Raw genomic sequence first — 21,317 nt, forward strand, 5'->3', positions numbered from 1 at the left:
TTCCAGGAGGACGAAGATGTGATTGTGGAGGTGGACCAATTTCTGAACACGCAGAATGCGGCAATGCTTCTGGCAATGCGGCAATGCTGCTACAACAATGGCTTCTGACAGCCCATTCATCAGTGGCAGAAGTGTTGTCTGGCGTTGGGTGGAGAATATGTAGAGAAATAGTAAACCTCCCTTCGACTATCATTGTTGATTCTCTGTTTCTCCATTGCAGTAATACAAACTCTGTGAACGCCCTTGGTAGTGTTTGCGGCAATGTAATGCAAGAATCGGATGTAGGCATGCAATAGAACTTTATTACCTGTTTTGGGAGCTGTTGTTCCAAGTGACTTTAGCCTGTTCTTTCTACAAAGTTCATTTGAATTTTTACTAACATTTGGATGTTTTCAACTTTTGTACAAAAACTGATTTATCTACAGGTCCCTACCGATCCATCGGGCAACAACCATCCTCCTATATCTCCGAAGCCAATGCTGAGGGAAGAGTTTTCTAAGGCAACTCTGACGGGTCCTACCAGATCCTTTCCTCCCCCTACTCCACAAAGCAAAGATGTGCTCCAGGCTACTCAGGTAAACATCCAAGGAGTTTGGCTGACTGTCGTCTCTTCACTGATGTTCCTTCCCTCCTGTTCAGGAGGTTCCTGAAGAAACTACCAAAGAGGAAACTGCACCCCTTGAGAGTGGATGCACCTTGTTAACAGCAACTGTGCAAGAGTGTCCGGCAGAGTTGGATACAGTTGCCATTATGCCCACAGAGCAAGTCGTCACTGCTTTTGCTCGTGCAGTCACGTTAACTGAAGATGATGTCCGTAAGTAGCACGTTGTCATATGCGATGCTGCTTTTCCTGTTATTCTATGTCACGTGCATTATTCTTTATTATTTGAAATTAACAGCTGAAGCCAAATGCACAGTGGCCTTGGCTACACTTGTAGATGAAAATGACCGTGCAGTGCCCCTTGAGCCAACAGCTGAAGATACTTCTTTCTGGCACACCAGCCAAGGGAAATTTAGGTTTACCATCGATGAACTACCTCCACAACTGCGAGTTGTCTATGGGCTCTTGAGAGTAAGAACTTCATGCATCATATTCAAAATGTTTGCTGTCGTGTTGATCTTTGCTGGAAATGAACCCGCTCATAACCTCTCTGTGCAAAGTTCGGGCTCACCGCACTCATCCAATCAAGACGATTGGATGAGTGTGGTGAGGTTTGCTTGGCAGGAAACTGTCTGCAAGTGCTAGAACAGAATACAAAGTCACATGATCTCACACTACTGCTACCTGTAATATGTGATGTGTGTTTGTGTGATATGTGAGGGGAAGATGGCAATATCCTCACAAGTGATTGCTAGGGCCTGACTTTTTCGGGTTAAACCCGCATCTACCCGAAAACATCCGGGTTGCGTGGCACACTCATAAGCGTGCATTAAAATAAGGTTTGATAACATTGCTAAACACTAGTTCCATGTTAAGACAAATTTTTATTACACAAAAAAAAATCACCCGAATACACCCGAATTCCTGACGGCAGAATATGCCGTAACGGGATTTAACCCGAATACACCCGAATTTTCAAATGAAAAATATCACCCGATATTTACCCCCCGAATTTGGCCAAAAATAAAACCCGAGAAAGTCAGGCCCTAGTGATTGCTTGAGATTTGTTACAAAAATGGCAGTTGCAGGTCCTTCCTTTGTTTGTTACTAAGAGACAACCCCTACACGTTAAGGTGGAAGGAAAGTTTGTGATGATGGCCAGTCTGTTGCCAGTTCACAAGCTCAGAAATGAAATTTTTAAGGTTGATTGCACTTGAAGAATAACTGCTTAAAGTGTGGGATGAATTCTATTTTTTTGCAAGCCTCATCCTCTTCTTATATTTTGCTGATGTGAGTAGTCTTGCAGCATTTGCTTCCTATAAACCATCGATCTATTTGCACAAATGTGTCCTCCTTTGTTATTCCATTGTTTTGTGTCCCAGAACATCCTCTTGTAATAATAATAATATTTTGGGGCTTTTCCTCGCAGCACTGGTATGATTGTGAGGAATGCCATGTGGTTGGTCCGCAGATTAATTTTGCCTACATTTTGCCTACAATCTCAGCATGACACTCCATACTTAATGTTCCTCATGGAGGATGATGTGTCTGAGCAGTTTGTACGACGCCACAAAGGTATTTTCTTGTGTGCTCAAAACCAACACGCCCATATGCAATGTCCCTAGTTCCCCAGGGTATGTTGAGAAAACAGTTGACATGCAACCACATGGTTACATATTGAATTCTGAGGTAATGTGAGCATCATTAACATGCTAAATGTTGTAGAGGAATGTTGGATGTGATCACAATTTGTCATATGTGTTGTGACAAACAAGTTGAACTGCATAGTACTTACAGGCACTTCAAATCCAAAGAGGATGTAACCAAGATGTACAAAATCACAAACATTCTCTTTCGACTGCAGGAGATGGCTGTGCACGAAGATGCAGACGTACTGTACCACCTGCTCTCTTGCCTCAAGCTGTTGGCCTTACATGCTGAAGTTCTCAACAAGGCTGCTCATGACCACAGAGGTTTTCTCATCTGGTGCCAGGAAAACCTTCTTGTAGTCAAGTTAGTCCAAAATACCTCAATGCTCTTTGTGATATATACAGGTTGCCCACGCTAAATGTGTTAAGAAATTTTAAAAAATAGAGAAATGCAGGCCTTCAAAGGCACAAAACCGAGTGGCGTGGCAACAGGTCTGCTTTAGGATGCTGCATTACCTTTATTGTGGTTCAGTGTGTACTACGTCATCAACCAGCGCAGTGCCGAAAGTAGAGAATGCTCAACTCCGGCGCGAAGTGTGCATGGCAGTGCAGCCAACGTCATTGTGCTCACTCACTTGTTCCATGGGCAAGGAAAGCACTTGCATGAAGCAGAGCAGGCGTTTGTGCTGGTTGGTTCATATTGGATTAAAAACAATTGAAAACCCCCAGTGCTGGGTAGGACGAGGACAGAGGATAAAAGTTAGTATCCGGTCCTTGTCCTTTTTATCCTCTGTCCTTGTCCTACCCTGCACTGGGGGTTTTTAGTTGTTTTTAATCCACTTGCATGAAGCTTCTGAAACTTGTGACCTAGTGGTTGCAAGTAAGTGGTGTCTACGGCGATGCGGCTAGCCACCTTTCACAAAGCTCTTAATCTTGTTCTCTGAACTGCTGTTTTTGGACAAGATTGTAATGTGCATGTGATTTTGAGCACATATTTTTGAGTGAAAAAGGTGCAGATTAGAATCATGCAAATACGCCAGTTTTATCAAAACTTAGGTTCTCAGTCAGGTCACAAGCCTTGTTGCTCCTATCAGTAGAAACTATGCTGTAAGATATGGGAAGAAGCTTTCCTCAGTGCCCCTCGTGACACACTGACCAGATGATGTTCAGGGTTGTTTGTGTTTCAATCGCTATGGAAGAGGTGGAATTTGAGTCTCAGAGACCACAAGCTAATGCTTGGTCTCTGTGTGGGAACGTTATTCCATGTGGAATGCCAGTCCCCCTTGCTTGGAGTTAAATTCAGAAAATTCTGAGATAAGTAGTGTTGACCCCGTGATGTTCAGACAAGTAGGTTTTTTATACTACTATTTTTTATCACACTAGGTGAAACACCTTGTATACTATACAGGGTGTCCCAGAAAACGTGTCATTGAATTATAATAAAAAAACTACACCACCTAGGGTCATGCGGCGAATGGCATTTTTTCTTACTGGGTTTTTGCCACCTCCTCATGTGAATGTCGTGTAACGTAACTTTAATTACGTAAATTTTTGTGAACTGAAGTCGGAAATTTGCCTTTTAAAGGTCACTTTTTTTACCCCACCAATGTGAAGAGCGTGTCTAATTTGGTCCAATGAATGATAATTGACAGGGATATTCAGGAGCTATCCCATCGGAAAAAATAGCCGAACATCATGCTCTACGGAGGTCGCACAGAATAGCGCACAATGAATTTTTCAGCGCAATCTTTGTCAGTCAGACGAAAGGAGGTTGAAAACCCAGCCCTCCCCGACATCGCAGAAAGAGATAAAACAGGCACGGCTTATCACGTCCGACTTTCGCTGAGGTAATGCTTTCCCTCTCCCAATTTTAGGAACTGTTACTTTTTCTACTACAGTGGACTCTCGTTAATTCGAACTCGAGGGGGCCGCGGTATTTGTTCGAATAAACCGGAGTTCGAACTAACGGGAGACGCTCTCCTGGGAGGGGGCTTGGGTGCAGGGAGCGCATGCAGATGTGTCGCGACGCACTTCGAGTCGTATTTTAAGTTCGTGGTACCGGTGTCATTTCAAGACGCATTTATATTGGCGTAATTCAAATCGTTACTGCTGCCGAACTTCGCCGCTACCGTCATTACGTTCCCGATGCCGAACCGAAGTTACGGCGGAGAAAACTCCCAGAGCGTCACGGCCGCGCGTTACGACTTTGAAGGAAATACAGGACTTATATGTTCACAAGATCTCACTTACAGAAATTATGGAGCGACTTAAGGTTGAAAGCAGTCAGTATTTCGCTCTTGCAACTGTTTCTTTTAGCGGGACTGTTAGCATCGCTTTTGATTCGGACACAAGTTCAAGAGTGGCATCCGCATTTTTCTCGGAAGAAAAATATAGCGCACTGTCATATCCAGCGCCGATGCTACATCAGATGCACTTGGTACAGGCACTGAATCGCGAGACCGGTTCGTGGCTTGAGTAGCCTGAACTAGAGTGACTCTAGCCTGAACCTCCGTCGCTAAGCCGGCGCACGTGGCATCGATGATGTCCGCGTCAGTTAAGAGCCCAGTCTCCACGCCGTCGTCTCTGCTGACATCGCGCAAGTTAGGGAAATAAACGATGTCAGTGAACAGGTTGTAGAACGATATTGACAGTCGCGAAGTCGTAAAAATGAGTGACGGTACGCGCACACACCTCCTCCACCTTTGACGGCCTCAAGAGGAAGAGAGAGAAAGAGGAGAGGGGCAAAGGGACAATGCAAGCGTTCGTGTAAACTCCTTGCTGTCGTGAAAAGGAGAGAGCGTCCTTGAACAGCGCAAAATGCGGAAAGAGGACGGGAAGCGTACGGAAGGTCAATAATCTGGGAGATATGAGGCGCTGTGACCCGTTCCTGTCTGACGGGCGAGCGCTGTTGGTTCGAATTATGCGGTGTATACGCTCGTCTGTTTGAATTACCGGGAGTGTCTTCCCATTGAAATACATGTGCTTTGGACGGGACTCGGACGAGAGTTCGAATTATCCGGAGGTTCGAATTAAGCGATTTCGAATTAACGAGATTCTACTGTATCACTCTGTGGGCTGGCTTCGGAACATCCTTTCGTCGCACTGAGAGCGATTGCGCTCAAAAAGTCATCGCGCGTTATGGTCCGGTGCCTCCAAAAAGCATGATATTCGGCTATTTTTTTCGATGGGATAGCTCGTGAATATCACTGGCAATTATCATAAATTTGAGTGAATTCATATTGCTGGGGTAAAAAAGTGGCCTTTACTTGGCAAATTTCAGAGTTCAGTTCGCAGATATTTACATAATTAAACTTGAAAGTGTATGCACTCAAAATGGAAGTGTATGCACGTTTTAAAGTAGCTATAGAAAACACAAAAAGATGTGTGCCTTTACTGTCAACAGAATTGATTTTTGAAATAGTTTTTGATTGCAGGATTCGAAGTTTCTATGGTAATTTTTATCAGTAGCTGCCTTTACACACAGTTGCATGTATGGCCACATCTGGCATAAGCTGACAACAAAGAAAGACAACGCAAAGAAGAAGACAGAAGGTGCCGAATAATCGGGTTCCAGATATGCATAGAATGACAGGATTTAGTGAGTTCAGTTTTGGTCCGCAGAAGCTGAGGAACTAACGTGTAATGTACATGCTTAATATAATGTCTTAATAGCTTCTTCACCTTGCCATTTTTATCTTACACAGTGGTAGAAACTGAGTGAGTTAGTAATTGTGATTCCAAGTAGTGGTTTTAGTACTCTGCACTCCAGCTGTTAACATATTATCACTGGGGAGCATACTTTGTTATGGAAGGGGTTGAATCCACAACGCGCTTCCTGATTCTAGAGAAATTTCAGAAAATGTCTCTATGTGTTTGTGTGTCTTAATGCTTTTATATCAGAAAATTAAATTTCTTGAATTCAAAGCTGATAAAAAAACTGCTTGCATTATGTGGAAAGAGTTCCCAGTTGAAAATTCCAATTGGGTTCAATTGGAGAATTACCAGTTTGTTCCAACTGGATATACCAATCTGCATTTTGGACTCCCAATTGGATCATTTCTAATTGGACTTGACCAAATTGGCTATGAATTCCAATTGGGTGACTTCCAATTGGACTTGTCCATATTGGACTAAGAAGTCAAATTGGGAAGCATTGGCCTATTTCCAATAGACGATTTCAGAAAATGCCGCATGACGCCGCGTAGTGGCGTGGTGTGCGCAGCCTCGCAGCGCATCATGGGAGATGCACTCCAGGCGAACGAGCGGCTGTTTTGGTTTTCGCTTCGCCTTGGCAGTGTGTTTTCTTCGCTCGGTTTGAGCTTTCTTTGATTTGCTTCATCTACCGGACGTACTGGACGAAAACAGCTGATCGAAGGTAGGTGAATGGTGCTCTTTCCTTTATCGTGATGGTACATGTGTGACTAGCGGAAATTTTGTCTCCGACTGTTAGCTAAAGGGGAGTCGACAGAGGAAGCTAAGCCTGACGACGAGTGGGCTTCGCGCGGAAGCTCGCCACAAATAATTTGTGGGTTGTATGCCTCGCTCTTTGCATTTGGAATCCGTGGCTTGTAATGTCGGCATGAAGTTGACAAACGGGAGATTGGCTTAGGATAGTTTGACTTGTTTGTGGTTGTCCTGATTCGGTTCGAAAGGCGAACGAGTGACGTATTCAGTACTTCGAAGACCACCTATCACGATGTCTTTCTGTTTTCTTATTCCCTTTTTTGTCTGTTGTTGTACGAAGAAGTATTCCTCGGCGCGTGTTGTGGCCACTTTAATAGTTTTTTAAAAAGGTAATTTTTCGTTCTCCTCAGAGATGACATCGATCCCTTCGCGAGGGACGAGCCCGTGCGTTGTACCCAGCTGCAATCATCGTACTGCGTACAACAAAAAACTGTCGTGGCACTACTTTCCCAAGAAGGATCCCCTGCGCAAGCTCTGGATACAAGCCCTTATCCAGAACACTGTGCTACCGGAGTCATGGGAGCCTAAACCCAAACAAAGGATCTGCGGCGCACACTTCAACACTTCAGGAAGAAAGGAGTACATGGACAAGTTGCCACGCTACTTGACGCCTCGTCGTCAGGCTTAGCTTCCTCTGTCGACTTCCCTTTAGCTAACAGTCGGAGACAAAATTTCCGCTAGTCACACACGTACCATCACGATAGAGGAAAGAGCACCATTCACCTACCTTCGATCAGCTGTTTTTGTCCAGTACGTCCGGTAGATGAAGCAAATCAAAGAAAGCTCAGACCGAGCGAAGAAAACACACTGCCAAGGCGAAGCGAAAACCAAAACAGCCGCTCGTTCGCCCGGAGTGCATCTCCCATGATGCGCTGCGAGGCTGCGCACACCACGCCACTACGCGGCGTCATGCGGCATTTTCTGAAATCGTCTATTGGGCTTCCAATTGGAAATATGTCCAAGTTATCAGCAAACAGCACAGCAGAAACCACCAGAAACTGGAAAATAGTTGTTTATTTGAAACATATTGCACGTTACATATATTGCACTGCAGTGCGTCTCGTCGAAGCCTATACAGAATTTAAAAAAAAATAGATATCACTTTTTCTAAGGAGACAATCAATTGCAAAACTATAGAGCAAACTCCTCAGGCAATGTCTTAACTAACTTTCAACAATTAACTCCTTTATTGTAAAACCTACAAGGTTGTCCCAATAAGATCATCTGGTCCATTCAGTCCCCTATACAGTTACAGTTCTCAGAAAAAAAATCCATCCGATAGTTCCGCAAGTTAACGCTGATCGTTAATGCTTGAGGTGGAACTGCGCAATGAGCAAAATAATAATTTAAAAAAAGTTTTCTTTCACAAGTTTTTTGCAGGCGACCTATCGAAAAGATTTTGTTCTGGAAACAGCAACTGTTTCGGGAGACTGAAGGTACCAGATGTTCACACTGGGACAGTCTCGTAGCTTTTATAATTAAAAAGTTAAGTGTCGAAAGATAATTAAGACATTGCCTTAGGAGTTTGCTAGTACCCCTCTAAGGAGTGTCTTTTTAGGTCCTGAATACACTTAGCCTGGACACTGTATTTTGCACACCACAGAAGCTAGTCCAGTGCTGGATCCGTTAGCGCTTTCCTGCAAATATAAAAGCCGTTTAACCAGTCCCAGCAAAGAAAAAATCTGCTTTCTTGCCTCTTATCAGCTTTTTCCAAGTCTGCAATCTTACTGCTGGTAAAACGGTTCAGCCCTTTGAGTGCAGCTGGAAGGAGGTGTGGGGGCATTCCGTTCTTTGTTAATCTTTCTTTATAGCAATCTGAAAGGGGAAGTGTTTACTAAATAGCAAGTGAAAATAATGATATAATACAAGAATAGAGTTCCATTCTGTTGTCAGTCCATTTCGGTCCTTGGCACTGCTGCTCATTATCAATTTAAAACATAGTAAATACTCTCAGATATACTGAAACAATACTGAAACAGGTGTGTAGGAAATGTTCATACCTCTGACAACCCTGACTTTCTGTGGTGTTAAGGGTTCCTTCCATGGCTTTGTGGGGTCCCTGGGAAAGTGCTTCACTGGAAAATGAAAAAGTTGCAGTAGCTATTAAGCTGCTGATGGGGTGTATGTGCATACTGCCCTAAAAACACAGTCGTCATTTTATGTTGTAGCAGCCTCCAATGGCACCTATCTAACTTGAAGGCAACCACATGAAGAGTAAATTTAATGACTCGTACAGCGTATATTATGTAGAAATGAGCACCACATTGGCATAAAGAAAAAATCAGTATAGTACACTAGCATACCTTCAATGGATCTGCCTTTCAGTTTTGCAGGACCCCACAGAGCTAACAGAAGGTCTCGCACAAACTGTGTGTCCTTCGTATGTGCCTGGATTGTCTGCCATGTATCACATCGAATACGTACACCAGATCCAAGGTCCACCTGCACAACATATTATATTAAATGAGAGTAAATATGTGATCAAGTTTTACTTCAATAATTTCCTGACATCCTCAAAACAACTGGAACGTTGCTGATTTCTGCATGCATTATGGATTGCCGCAAGCAAATATTTACATTATTTTCTTCGTTTTCGGGGTCTTCTGACATGTCAGGGATACAGCTGGGAGTCTCACGAGTATGCGAGGCTCCCAATGGACTGTTTAAGCGGTCCTGTGGGACCTCCTGGACAGACCTCAGTGCTGGCAGCTGGGTGGGGCTCCGAGGCGGCTCTTCATAGGCACTCTTCTGTGATAGTTGCACTGAAAGAAAGGAACATTACATCAGTGCAAGAACTGTTGTCACTGTTTTTCTTCTAGTTACCTGAATCATTCAGCTTGAACAGCAGAGTCGCCTGGAACTCCCTGTTTAGTCTGCGGCACTCTTCAAGTTCTTCCTCTTTCTCAGCTAATTTTTTCTTCAGCTGCTTAACTTCAGACTTCAGTTCTTCAATTTCTGATGTCAGAGAAAGAGGTAGACTAGACACAGGTTGCCGTGAGAGCCAGGCCAGTCGAACTAGAGCCCGAGCTGGCCGAGGCAAAGGTTTTTATTACCCGCGCGCCTAGGTTATTGGTGCGTGGGAATGGTAATGGCGATGCCGCTACAGGGCTCCCCCCCTAGTGAGGCGTCGGAAGATGTCGAGCGATACATAGCTGTGGGGCCCAGGTGACGTGTCGGCGGCGGGGGGGAGGCGATGAAGTCGAGGGTGGAGAGTGAAGTGCGGACGAAGTGGCAGGAAGAATTGGCGTCGGCCCTGTGTCGGAGTTAACGGCGCTGGGGGACGTCGCAGGAACGTCGAGGAAGGCGGGCTTCAATCGCTGCAGGGCGACAGTCTCCTCTCGGTTCTTTACCAGGATGGTGTAATGCGTAGGAGATCTTCGCACGACAGCGTAGTTCTCTAGTTCGACTGGCCGAGGCAAAGGTTTTTATTACCCGCGCGCCTAGGTTATTGGTGCGCGGGAATGGTAATGGCGATGCCGCTACACTGTCTCCCTCTCATCCTTTGTGTAGGTGCTCCTAGTTCCTTGTGTGCTGTACTCTTCCCTCCATCTAGCATGCTCCAAGTCAAGTTTTTGTTTCTTTTTTTGCAGCATCTCAATGAGGTTTCCACTAATCTGTGCGTTTCTTTTCTTTGTTTTTCCCTGAAGCAAAGAGTGGCAATGTAATTAATACTCTAATGCAAATGTAAGCATCGCTACATATCTTTCTCGGAATTCCATTTCTTTCTCGTTCGTCATTCTCAGAAGAGTCAGTTTCAAGAACTTTCGCTATGCGTAGTCTTCCGTTCCTGACCTTCGTTTGAACGTCCTCTTCAGAGACTGTAGTAGTATAACAATCACTCTGCATCATTCCATTTGCAAACTCGAAGTGACATGTAATGCAGATGCACACACAATTCATTCCCAAGCATACATCTCAATACCAACATACTTGCATCCTAAAAGGAGAATCCTGGCTTTGTAGAAGGTATCTGCGTCACTGTCGATCTCTTCTCCATCGTCCCACCTCACCATATACATCGATCGGTTGCAAAAATCTTTAGTGTCACTTGGCTTAAATGATTTGATGTCAGTGATCGGTACAATTGCCTTAGCGAGGTCTTTTTCATAGCGAACATACGCATGGGTAATTTCACCTGCTGTGCCCGCCATACTTGTAACAATGTGACAATGAAAAATAAACGAGAATGGGGTGCAAAATTTAAAACCAGAAACGTGCTACACTACCATGACGACCACTACAGACACAAACAAAGACGATGGAGATATGGTGGATGGTGAATCACATGATGAGATATCGATGGCGATGTGAATATCCCGCTTCAAGAGGATTTCAGATTCGATCTACTATGTGATTTGCTGTACTACAGTTTTGCGTTCACAAATTTATAATGTTATTGTAATTTATATAGGTATATATGCGTGTGTTCAGTCGTATAGTCTTATTACACTGTCTTCTACTTCAACAAAGAACAATCGTTGCGGTTTCCTACGCGGACAAACGAAATGAATCCGCTGAATTCGGCGGAAGAGGCAGTCTGTATGCACGTCTTTTGATCATAAAGCATAAAGTTGTGTGGATTGTGGATCATACAATGGTGGATCTGCTGGATCATACTATCGCGACGTGCGTATAACTGCCTCCCAGCTTCAGCTTGATGTGGAGGCGTGCGGTGTTTGTTTAAAACACGCTAAAAGAAGTAGAAGAAATGGAAGGAGTTGCCAGTAGTTCTTCCTCCCAGCCGGCATGTCCCAAGGCACTGAGGAAACGAGGCCATTACAAAAAGTACCTCTTTCCAAACTCGCAAAGCTCCGTTCCCAAATCTATGAAATACAAGCACCTGCGGCAGGAGGCAGCAAGGATTGCGGAGCATGTAAGTTAGTAATTTTCAACAATTTAGATGCGGTGAAACACTTATTTCACTTACTTGGAGTGTATGTATCCATTTTATCTTTACAGGAGACATGCCTTCATGCAGAAGACAATCTAAGCAGCTTCGTTGATTCCTCGACCAACGAGGATTTCCAGAATTTACTGGTGTGGTATTTGCTGACATGCTTCAGAATTTATAATACAGCCGACTAATGATATACATGCTGATTAAGTTGCCTGAAATTTGAGACTAACTGCTGGTCCTTTTGTGCACTCGTGAACAGCTGGATACTGAAGAAGCTGCTGACAGCCCATCGCAGAGGTACACTGAAGACTCTGACGATGACAGTTTACCACCTGCAACAGCATGCAGTGAGGAGATTGACCTGCTGTTCCATCTGAACTCTGTAATAATTTGATACATTGCTTCCCTTGTTGGTTATGTTTCTGTATACTGTTCAAGAAGACTGCGAAAGTCCACTTCATTTTTCATTTGCATGCATCATCATGAAGTGGTGATAACTGTCTTGAATTCAGTGCCCCTTTCACAATTCATTGCTACACCTCAACAGTTTAAACCTTCTTTTAAGGACCACGAAGATGACCCTGAACAAAATGGCTCTCACCCTTCTGAAATATACACTGACAGTCATGGCTCCACAGACTTGGGCATGGTAAGTAAGGAAAATAACCTTCCTATTTCATTTCCTTTGATTCACAGTGCATGAAATAGGTGAAGAAGCCTGAATGTAAATGAACCCTTAAACTTTCAGGATGACCAACATGAGAACATGCAAAGGCAGGAAGAATTGCCTACCAACTCACCAAGAACTACCACCGAAAACAACCCACTGGCGGAACTTTTTGGTGATGTGATCACTGAGCGTGTTGTTGTGTCCCGTGGTGATGTCCTGCTGATGGTACTCAACTATGCCTGCAGAAACAGCCTCACGTTCACTGCCTTATCAAATCTTATTAAACTGATCAACAGGCTATTTCGGAACCCCATACTACCAGAGTCTCGTTATCACATCAGTGAAATGATCCGCAGTAAGGCTGGTGGAGGTGTCAAATTTCATTTTTACTGCACTTCCTGCTACCACTATATGGGTGAACTTCCTGACAACACTTCATCGTTTGAGTGCTCACTGTGTAAGGAAACATGTAAACTGTCAAGTGTCGCTGAAGCACCTTTCTTTGTGACTTTTGACCTTCGTCATCAACTTCAACGAGTTCTAGAGGATGGCGATTTCACAGACTTGACACTCAGTGATCCATCAAGTGAGAGGGTAAATGACATTCAAGATGGGACTATGTACAAAGAATTTGTTGCAGCGACCGCTGAAGCAGGACAATGAGTCAGCTTTACCCTCAACATTGATGGTGCACCTGTTTTTAAGTCATCAGCAACTGCAGTTTGGCCAATACAGCTTACGGTCAATGAGCTTTCTGCTGAAAAACGAATGGGTAGACGGCTGCTTGCAGCCCTTTGGTTTGGCCGTGAGAAACCAAAAATGGATATTTTCCAAGGGGCCTTCATCGATATGATAAATGACCTCTCAATTAATGGCTTTGAACTGAACTATCAAGGACAGTGCAAAAACTTTAAGGCATTTTGCATTTGTTGTGCAGTGGATTCCGTGGCGCGTGCACCGATGCAGGGAATATGTCAGTTCAATGGATATTTTGGTTGCAATTGGTGCCTCCACAGAGGGAAGTTTGTTGGGGGATCAATGAGGTACCCAGTAGAAGAAGAAGAAAGTCCAGAGAGAACAGAAGAACAAATGATAATGGATATGCAGAGCATTTGTGAAGGTGGGACTGTCATAAGAGGAGTAAAAGCAATCTCACCTCTTATAAGTCTGGCGCACTTCAATATCGTACGGAGCTTTGTGCCAGACTTCATGCATTGCATGCTCCTTGGAGTAGGTAGACAGTTCTTGGAATACTGGCTTGAAGGGGCAAGCACTCCTTATTATATAGGGAGGTACTTTCCGGAATGGGACATGAAGCTCTTGAGCATAGCTCCACCCCAGGAAGTTGGACGCCTTCCTAGGTCCCTGAAAGAAAGGAGATTCTGGAAGGCAAGTGAACTCCAGAATTGGATCATGCATTACAGTATCCCAGTTTTGGAGGGAGTACTTGGCACACCCTACCTGAAGCATTGGGCACTGCTTGTGGAATCTCTACATACGCTGATGCAGCTGTCCATTCTTCAAAGAAATATTGACGCTGCAGAGCACCTGCTCGCCAAATTTGTCTTTCACACACAGGGCTTGTATGGAGAAACAGCTATGACGTTCAATGTTCACCAATTGCTACACATAGCTAAAAGTGTGAGACAGCGGGGGCCATTGTGGGCACATTCATCGTACCCATTTGAGTGTGGAAATGGGCAGATCAAAGCCTGCATTAAGGCTGCAAATGGCATCCCGCATCAAGTGTGTCGCACCTTGGCAATTCAGGCTCTCACAGAAAAGTTGGCACGTTTTTCAGAAAATGAGAGAACAGTGAATTACTGTTCCGAGTTAGATAATCAACCAACAAAGAAGACAGCTGCAGTGCCCACGGAAGGAGTAAAATTTTTTGGGAGGCCATCTGCATTCACAGCAACCAGCCATCTGCAGGAAAACAGCTTCACAGCTAATGCAGCCGAATACAAAAGAATGCTAATTTCCAAAACTGTGTACACGACCTCTGCATACGCCTGTAACAAGAGGACTGATAGCTCCGTTATAAAACTCTCTGACGGCTCTTATGGTGTGATACAGCACTTAATCTATGACAACCACCTTGGCTTTGCTGCTGTTACACCTCTCAGATGCAGACCATCAAAGTACTGTTCATTACAGGAACCATTCATGGTTGAGGTTATCAGCGAAGAAATCTTGCCTGTTATTGTACCAACAGCCAATATCTTCAGTCCCTGTGTCATTTCCAGGGCAGGCAGGACATACATTTCTACAGTACCAAAGACATTGCTGTATTAAAAGGACTACGCTTGACACTTCCCCAACTGTGCTTCACTGAGACATTACAGCAGTGATTGCATTAGCAACAGAGTTCAAGCTGCTACCCACTCGAATTCTCGAGTTCAACAAAATGTTTTGACATGCACTGTACCCTATTATTATCTTCAGTGGAACTTGTCACATTAGCATGTCATTCTCCCAGTTTTAATTTCTTTCTTGAGTAAATAATTTCTTGAGGCAGTTTTTTCTGTGACATACAGTTTCTGTGTCCTACTTTATATCATCACCTGTGTGATTGGAAAAGCACAAGGAAATTTTTCTACAAAAGAAAATTACAAAGGTAATTTGCACATGCACAAAGTAGAAAATGGGCAAGGCTAGTGTAGACAACACATGAATGTACGCATATAATGTGCAACAGAAATATCTGCCAATCTGAATATGGGCATGGGAGCAAGCATACTCCACTAGAACCCATAATTTCATTAATACCTACTATTGTGCATTAGAACCCATTATGGCTGTAATTTGACAAGCGTGGAACATATTGCAAACTCAACCACTGAACCCATTTGGATGTCCAATCGGATGTGCTCTAAATCCTATTGTGGTTCTAATTGGAGAAGCAGAGACAAACGTCAGGTCACAATTGGGCACCGATATGCAATTGCACACTGAGAATGTGTTGATACCCATTGAGAACAGAAAAAATGAGAACCTGTTGATCAACACAGTAACTCAATACCTATTGTCATTCCAATTGGACGAATAGGACACGTACCTGCTGATCACAATTGGATCTGATTCTACACATTGGGAACCAACTGGTTTCCATTGTAGTTCCAATTGAAAAAAATGAGAGCTCATTGATTCCATTTGGAATTCTAATTGGACAAACAGGATATCTGCTGATCACGATTGGATCTGATTCGACACATTGGGAACCAACTGGTTTCCATTGTGGTTGCAATTGGAAAAAATGAGAGCTAATTGATTCCGTTTGGAATGTTAATTGGACAAACTGGATACCTATTGGATACAATTGGGACCAACTGGATGTCCAATTGCACACATTGGGGACCTATTGATTCCCATTCATTCCCATTGGGAATTTAATTGGACCCAATCAGAATTTTCAACTGGGTTATCTTCTCTGTGTTGTGGTGATATTGCAAACCTCAATATCTTTACGAAGAAGAGATAAAGGTCACATGTAGCCTCCTCTCCCTCGGCAAAGGGGTTTAAGCATTAGTTGATTGGCGGAGAGTGTTGGTTGTGTTGCTGGCCTAGGAACGAAGGGGGCGTTTAGCTCTGTGCTTAGTGCTGGTTCAATATGTAAGTTGTTGATACATTAAACATTTCGCCTGTTCTTGGAATCTCAGTTAACTTGTATGATGCTTGTTTTCGCTGTGGCTGTGGCTGTTGGTCAGACAGGTCGGGCTGGAACCACGTGGGATTGAGGGTGGCAGTTCCCACAATTTGTGCCGCATACCCCAGAGAACACAACTTACAAGTTAACCAAGAACAGACATAAACAACTTACGTATTGAGCGTGCACTAAGTACAGAGTTAAATGCTCCTGTTCGTTCGGAGCCCAGCGACACAACCGATGCTCTCTGCTGGTAAACCAATGCTTAAACCATTTAGAGAGAGGAGGCCACATGTGACTTTTGTCTCTTTTCATAAACAGATATTGAGGTTTGCGATATCGCCACAGTGTTCAATACCGTTGACCTCCTGTTGGTGGTCATGGCAGTAAGGTAAAGGGAAGATGCTAAAGATAACTATAGTTTTCAGACAATTTTTTTTTTCTGCAGGGTTCTTTGACATGTTAGATGATATATCTTGTATTGTAGATCTGTTTATCCTAAAACTTCTCTCCTGCTACACATTCGTATGTGTATATAAATATAAATAACATTGTTTTGTAATTACGTGCAGCCTCTGGAAACTCCTCCAAGCCGAGTTTTCTCAAATTGCAAGACTCTGCGTTCCCTTGCTGTTGCATTGTGTCACTTTACCAAGTGGTATGGACATGTTCTGGAAAGTCATTGAGGGAGACTTCCACAGTGAAAACTGGAAGGAACACTTCGCAGCAGGTGTGTAAAGTTATGTGGCATTGTTGAGACCATCACCTCGGCACATATCTCATAGTTGGGGCAGTTCAACCAGCAATTTGCTGTGTGTGTGACCATTCAGAATAAAGTAATTTCTCCTTCAGTCGTCCAGTTAGGAGCCTTCCGTTTGGTTTTTCACTAGACCTTCCTCGGCTGCTATTGACTGGCTAAATTTCATTCTCACCATATATGTATTCTGTGATTTAAAAGAAAAAATTCAATTCTACTGAATTTCATTTTTTTGTGCCCATGAGCAACTACAGGTTTTCCCGGCGATTTTAATCCAAGTGCCAGCTAAATTAATCCACGTGCCATGCAAACTTTATGGGGCATGGATTAATTTAGCTGGCACTTGGATTAAAATTGCCGGGAAAACCTGTAGATGGTGTGAGTAATGCTATACTAAGAAAAACAACGCAAAAGCAATGTACATATTGACACGAACTACATTTGACAAATATGATTATGAATGTAACATAGCCTTGATGGTAGATGAAGAGAGGATCCTTGCATCACAAAAATGTCACAGTCGCCAACTGATTTTTTGGACTTCTAGGAGCCACGAAATCAGTCCGAATTATCTAGCAGTCGGAATTTTTAGTGAATGACATAAATCCACTTTATTTCAAAAGTCTTCACTCAGAACATTCAAAGGGACCTTTAAAAGTGCCTATTAGGGGTGTGCGAATATTCGAATTCTCGAATTCGAATCGAATATCAAACGCTCGAACTATTCGATTCGCGAACCGAATATTCAATATTGGATTTTTCGAATATTCGACAATACTGCGAATATGAATGACACAACCCAAAAGTGGGCTTCACCTGATGCTTCAGTGCACGAGGTGAAGCCTGCTTTAGAAAATTGCCCTTGCTGCAGAACCAACAGAGGTGGGACGGTGTTTAGTTTAAGATAACGTTATCCAAAGTTAGTTTTGTAGACATTGTCTGTGGAAGGGGCGGCGCCTCTCCCACATGCAGTTTAGCGGTGCCGACGAGGGACTTTGATTTGATGCCTGTGAGGTTGCCTTTAAAAAGGCAAGGTCTTTTGCATAATGACTACAGCCCACAAACAAGAAGGGTGTCTTAAACATGTCTTTTGCATCTGAAATTTCAGTAGTGCAAGGCTAGTGCAAAGAAACTAAAAGGTGTTCATGGCAAAGCTGAGGCAGGATGCCAATTCGTTTGTTTCACCAATGGCCTGTGGTTGTCGGAAACAATTACAGCCTCATCCGTATAATATGCTACAGCCTGGCATAAAATTTTGAAATGAAGGTAACCACGCCAGTAAGTGTAGGCTCACCCGAAAAGCAGGAAGCACTCTCATGTAACATTAAAGAGTAGGGGCTTTAAACAGAAGAATTGCATGTCTGTCTTGTGAGAGTTAATGCTAGAAAAATTACACTAAAAGCATGGGCTACGAAATGGAAACTTTTAGTGCGAAAGTGACGTATTGTAAATTTTGCACGAATATTCGATTCGGTATTCGGAATTTTTTCCCCCATTCGATTCGATATTCGATTTGACTTACAATATTCGGATTCGCACACCCCTAGTGCCTATACATGTCTGCTTCGCAGCGGAAACGCGCAACAACATATCACGGCAAATTTCAGCGAATGTGGTTGTAGCACCATCGTTGTATGCAGTTATCAGTGTAGTCATCGCAGCAAGGATTGCCACTGTGGACAGGGGTGCATCAATGACATCCTTATCACTGCCGTCGATTTTACTTTTTTTGTGTGTTGTCAGTGTTGAAGACAATGTTGATACTAACGCTGCTAAGGCATCAAGCGACAACGTCACGTTAGCGCTCAATTGTCAATGAATTTGCGTCTTCACCTCTACTCAGCACGTGCATTTGAATGTGTTCCCCAGGCTCCAACTCATGACACCATGCCAGACGGAAATCTGACTGTTCATTAGCTGATACTATCTGTTTTTGAGAACTGGCACAGCATGCACTGAAGCACCATAACTAAGGCCCTCTGTTTTCTGCTGCGGCAAATTCAAAATTCCGTGGCACTGACTTTTGAATTCCGTGATTTTCCGCGGCGAGCAGTCAACAGCTGCATGAAATGGAAGATACTTTATTTTCTTGGATCATGTGGGAACAGAAAATGTTATAAAATTACAGATTGAAAGCACTGTTGTGGCTCAGCATTACATACATGATATCTTGTGTTCTCATCTGATACGGTCTGTTGCACGAAATCATTTTGTACCTGCTGAAAAATCTTTCAGCATCTACAGAGTTCATAGGAACTTTATAGGAAGGAGTTCACAATACATGCCCTGGAGAAGTTACATTTTTAGTACACCCCTTTTTGTTCTTGGACTGTAGCCATTATTTGAAAGTCTTATCTTCTTGAAGGCAACCTCCCAGATATCAAATCAAAATCCGCCACTGCTACCGCTAAACTGCATACGGGAGGGACGCCGCCCCTTCCTCAGGTGAAGTATGCACAATAAACTTGGGCTAATGTAATCCTAAGCTAAACTACAATCTGTCTGTTTTGCCCTGCAGCATAAACAATTTCGTAAAGCAGGCTTCAATTTTGTAGGGGCGGCTTCACCGCATGCAGGGAAACGTCAGGTGAAGCCCACTTTCGGGAGGTGTCGTTCGTATTCGGCGAATAGTCAAATTATCCGGAAACCTGAATATTGGGTATTTCAATTCACGAATCGGATATTGCGAGTGATTGATATTCGATTCGAATTTGAGAACACTAATATCCACACACCCTTAAAAATAAAGGATTCTGTGAAACTCTGTGCCAAACGAAGGATTCCACGATTAATTCCAAATTCCGCAAGATTTCGCGGAGTCACGGAATCGCGGAAAACGAAGGCCCTTAACCATAACACATGAAGAAGGCTGCGAACACGCTTTTCTGTCAGCAAAAGATACTGCAGCCTGTCACTGTTGCTTGCTGACATTTTAGACTCAACTGCCTTTTTGTTGCATAGGCACAAGGAAATAACTTGTGAGATCACAAAATCATGATGATTAATAGATAAGGATTGCATTTTATCCCTTATACCACTGAAATGAAGAAAAGAATCAATGCTTTAAAATAACAAAATATCTCTGAATTGAATTGCTTTGCCATGTGAAATTTGTTGATCTATTGATGCAGTGGAGAAGGTAACGATGATTGCACATTTCCTGGAGCCTAATACTGTGAAGAATAGCCCCCTGCTGCAGTCATCTCTGGCGAATGCCTTCTGCTACCTAGTCCACTGTCTCGATGACATCAATGTCTCCGTCGCTGAGAGGGCACTGCTCTCCCTTGAGACCATCAGGACTGTCTCACTCAAGGTACGTGAGTCTGGTAGCGTTTTGTCGACAGCATACATGTCTACAATCAAAAACTAAGTTGTTCACACTTCATTGAGCAATTAGGCTTGTGCCACTGCTGGATTTTCAGTAGATCCTGTGCCCACGCAAGTGGAAATTACCGTTGAACAAGAGAGGACTAATGTTCTGAAGCTGGAACAACATAGAAAGGACAATTACATTACTTAGGCAATTTGAGGCTTTGTATGTATTTGTCCTTTCTATGTTGTTCCAGCCTCAGAACATCAGTTCGCACTTGTTCAACAGTTGCCGCTTGCGTCGATCCCGTCGTATGAATGCGTGTGTGAGTGAGCAAAAATGTAATAGTGAAAGGAGGATGAGTGAGAGAGAGTGGATGGTTCGTCCCTTCAGATGACGCACCCTTGGAAGTCGCTGAGGAGGTGTGTTAGCTTAGCTCAACTGGTAGAGCTCTGGACCAGCAATCCAGAAGATGTGGGTTCAAGTCCTACAGCTGGCTAACCTTTTCAGTGACTTTCTTCTTTCATCGCAAATTACTGTGTTTACTTACATATAAGATGCACATTTTTTGCCCAAAACATCGCACCATTGAGCAGGTGCATTCAATAAGCGAGCGAAAATGGAAACCCAACACTTAAGGTACACTTAACTCCCGTTTTATTCCAAGATGTCCGCGGCGATCTCCCTCAATCGAATGGCGCGGTTCTGCTTCATTGTTGCTATTTATTCAGAGATGTCCGCAGTAATCTTCCCAGAATCGAAACGTCTCGATTCTACCTCGTCGCGCTTTATTTCGAGATATCTGTGGCGATTCTCCCACACGTTGCAATTGTCCTTCATCGTCGCAATTCTCCCACATCAAATCTTCTTCCATTCAATCAAGTGTGAATGAAATTCTCCTCGATGTCCATCGCATTCGTCGTTCGTCACTCGGGCGCTAGGCGCTCCTCATTTACTGCGCGATAGTAGCGGCGGCCGCACGAGCACCATACACTCTCTCTCTCTGGCTGGCTGGCTGGCTGGCACTGTGCAAGACGGTCTGGCTGTGCTACTAAAGTTGGGGTGCATTGAATGTGTGGGGAACAAAAAAGCACTAGCATTTTGGCGCACAAGTTGGGGTGCATTCAGTACGCGTGTGCGTCCAATATGCGAGTAAATACGGTATTTAATATTTTCCGGGCGATGATTGTGAATGAACCTAGCAGTGCTTTGTAACATAGCACTTCTAACGATGCCAATCAGAATGTAATCACAGTGTTCTTTTTGCATGCTTCTTGTCTTTATTGTTTTTCAGCTTTCACGATCACATGGTGAGACATTGAT

General features: G+C 43.6%; 2 protein-coding genes and 1 non-coding gene across 3 annotated transcripts in view; all 3 read left to right on the forward strand.

The window, feature by feature from the left end:
• Window positions 1-21,317, forward strand: part of LOC135396678 (protein unc-79 homolog) — a 206,547-nt gene that overhangs the window by 90,910 nt on the left and 94,320 nt on the right. Inside the window, exons 22-27 of the mRNA XM_064627777.1 lie at window positions 426-575; window positions 640-814; window positions 900-1,072; window positions 2,466-2,614; window positions 16,500-16,657; window positions 19,816-19,997. Of these exons, the coding sequence (XP_064483847.1) occupies window positions 426-575; window positions 640-814; window positions 900-1,072; window positions 2,466-2,614; window positions 16,500-16,657; window positions 19,816-19,997 (987 nt within the window). The remainder of the gene's footprint in view (window positions 1-425; window positions 576-639; window positions 815-899; window positions 1,073-2,465; window positions 2,615-16,499; window positions 16,658-19,815; window positions 19,998-21,317) is intronic.
• LOC135398015 (uncharacterized) lies at window positions 11,921-13,000 on the forward strand. Its single transcript, XM_064629467.1, has 3 exons — window positions 11,921-11,993; window positions 12,177-12,260; window positions 12,360-13,000. Exons 2-3 carry the CDS (start codon window positions 12,258-12,260, stop codon window positions 12,942-12,944), a joined length of 588 nt encoding a protein of 195 aa, XP_064485537.1. The 5' UTR covers window positions 11,921-11,993; window positions 12,177-12,257; the 3' UTR covers window positions 12,945-13,000.
• On the forward strand, window positions 20,421-20,493 carry Trnaa-agc (transfer RNA alanine (anticodon AGC)). The gene has a single exon. It is a non-coding gene; the product is annotated as a tRNA-Ala (tRNA).

Source organism: Ornithodoros turicata, chromosome 6 (assembly GCF_037126465.1).
Source record: "Ornithodoros turicata isolate Travis chromosome 6, ASM3712646v1, whole genome shotgun sequence".
In the NCBI taxonomy this organism is placed as follows: Eukaryota; Metazoa; Arthropoda; class Arachnida; order Ixodida; family Argasidae; genus Ornithodoros; species Ornithodoros turicata.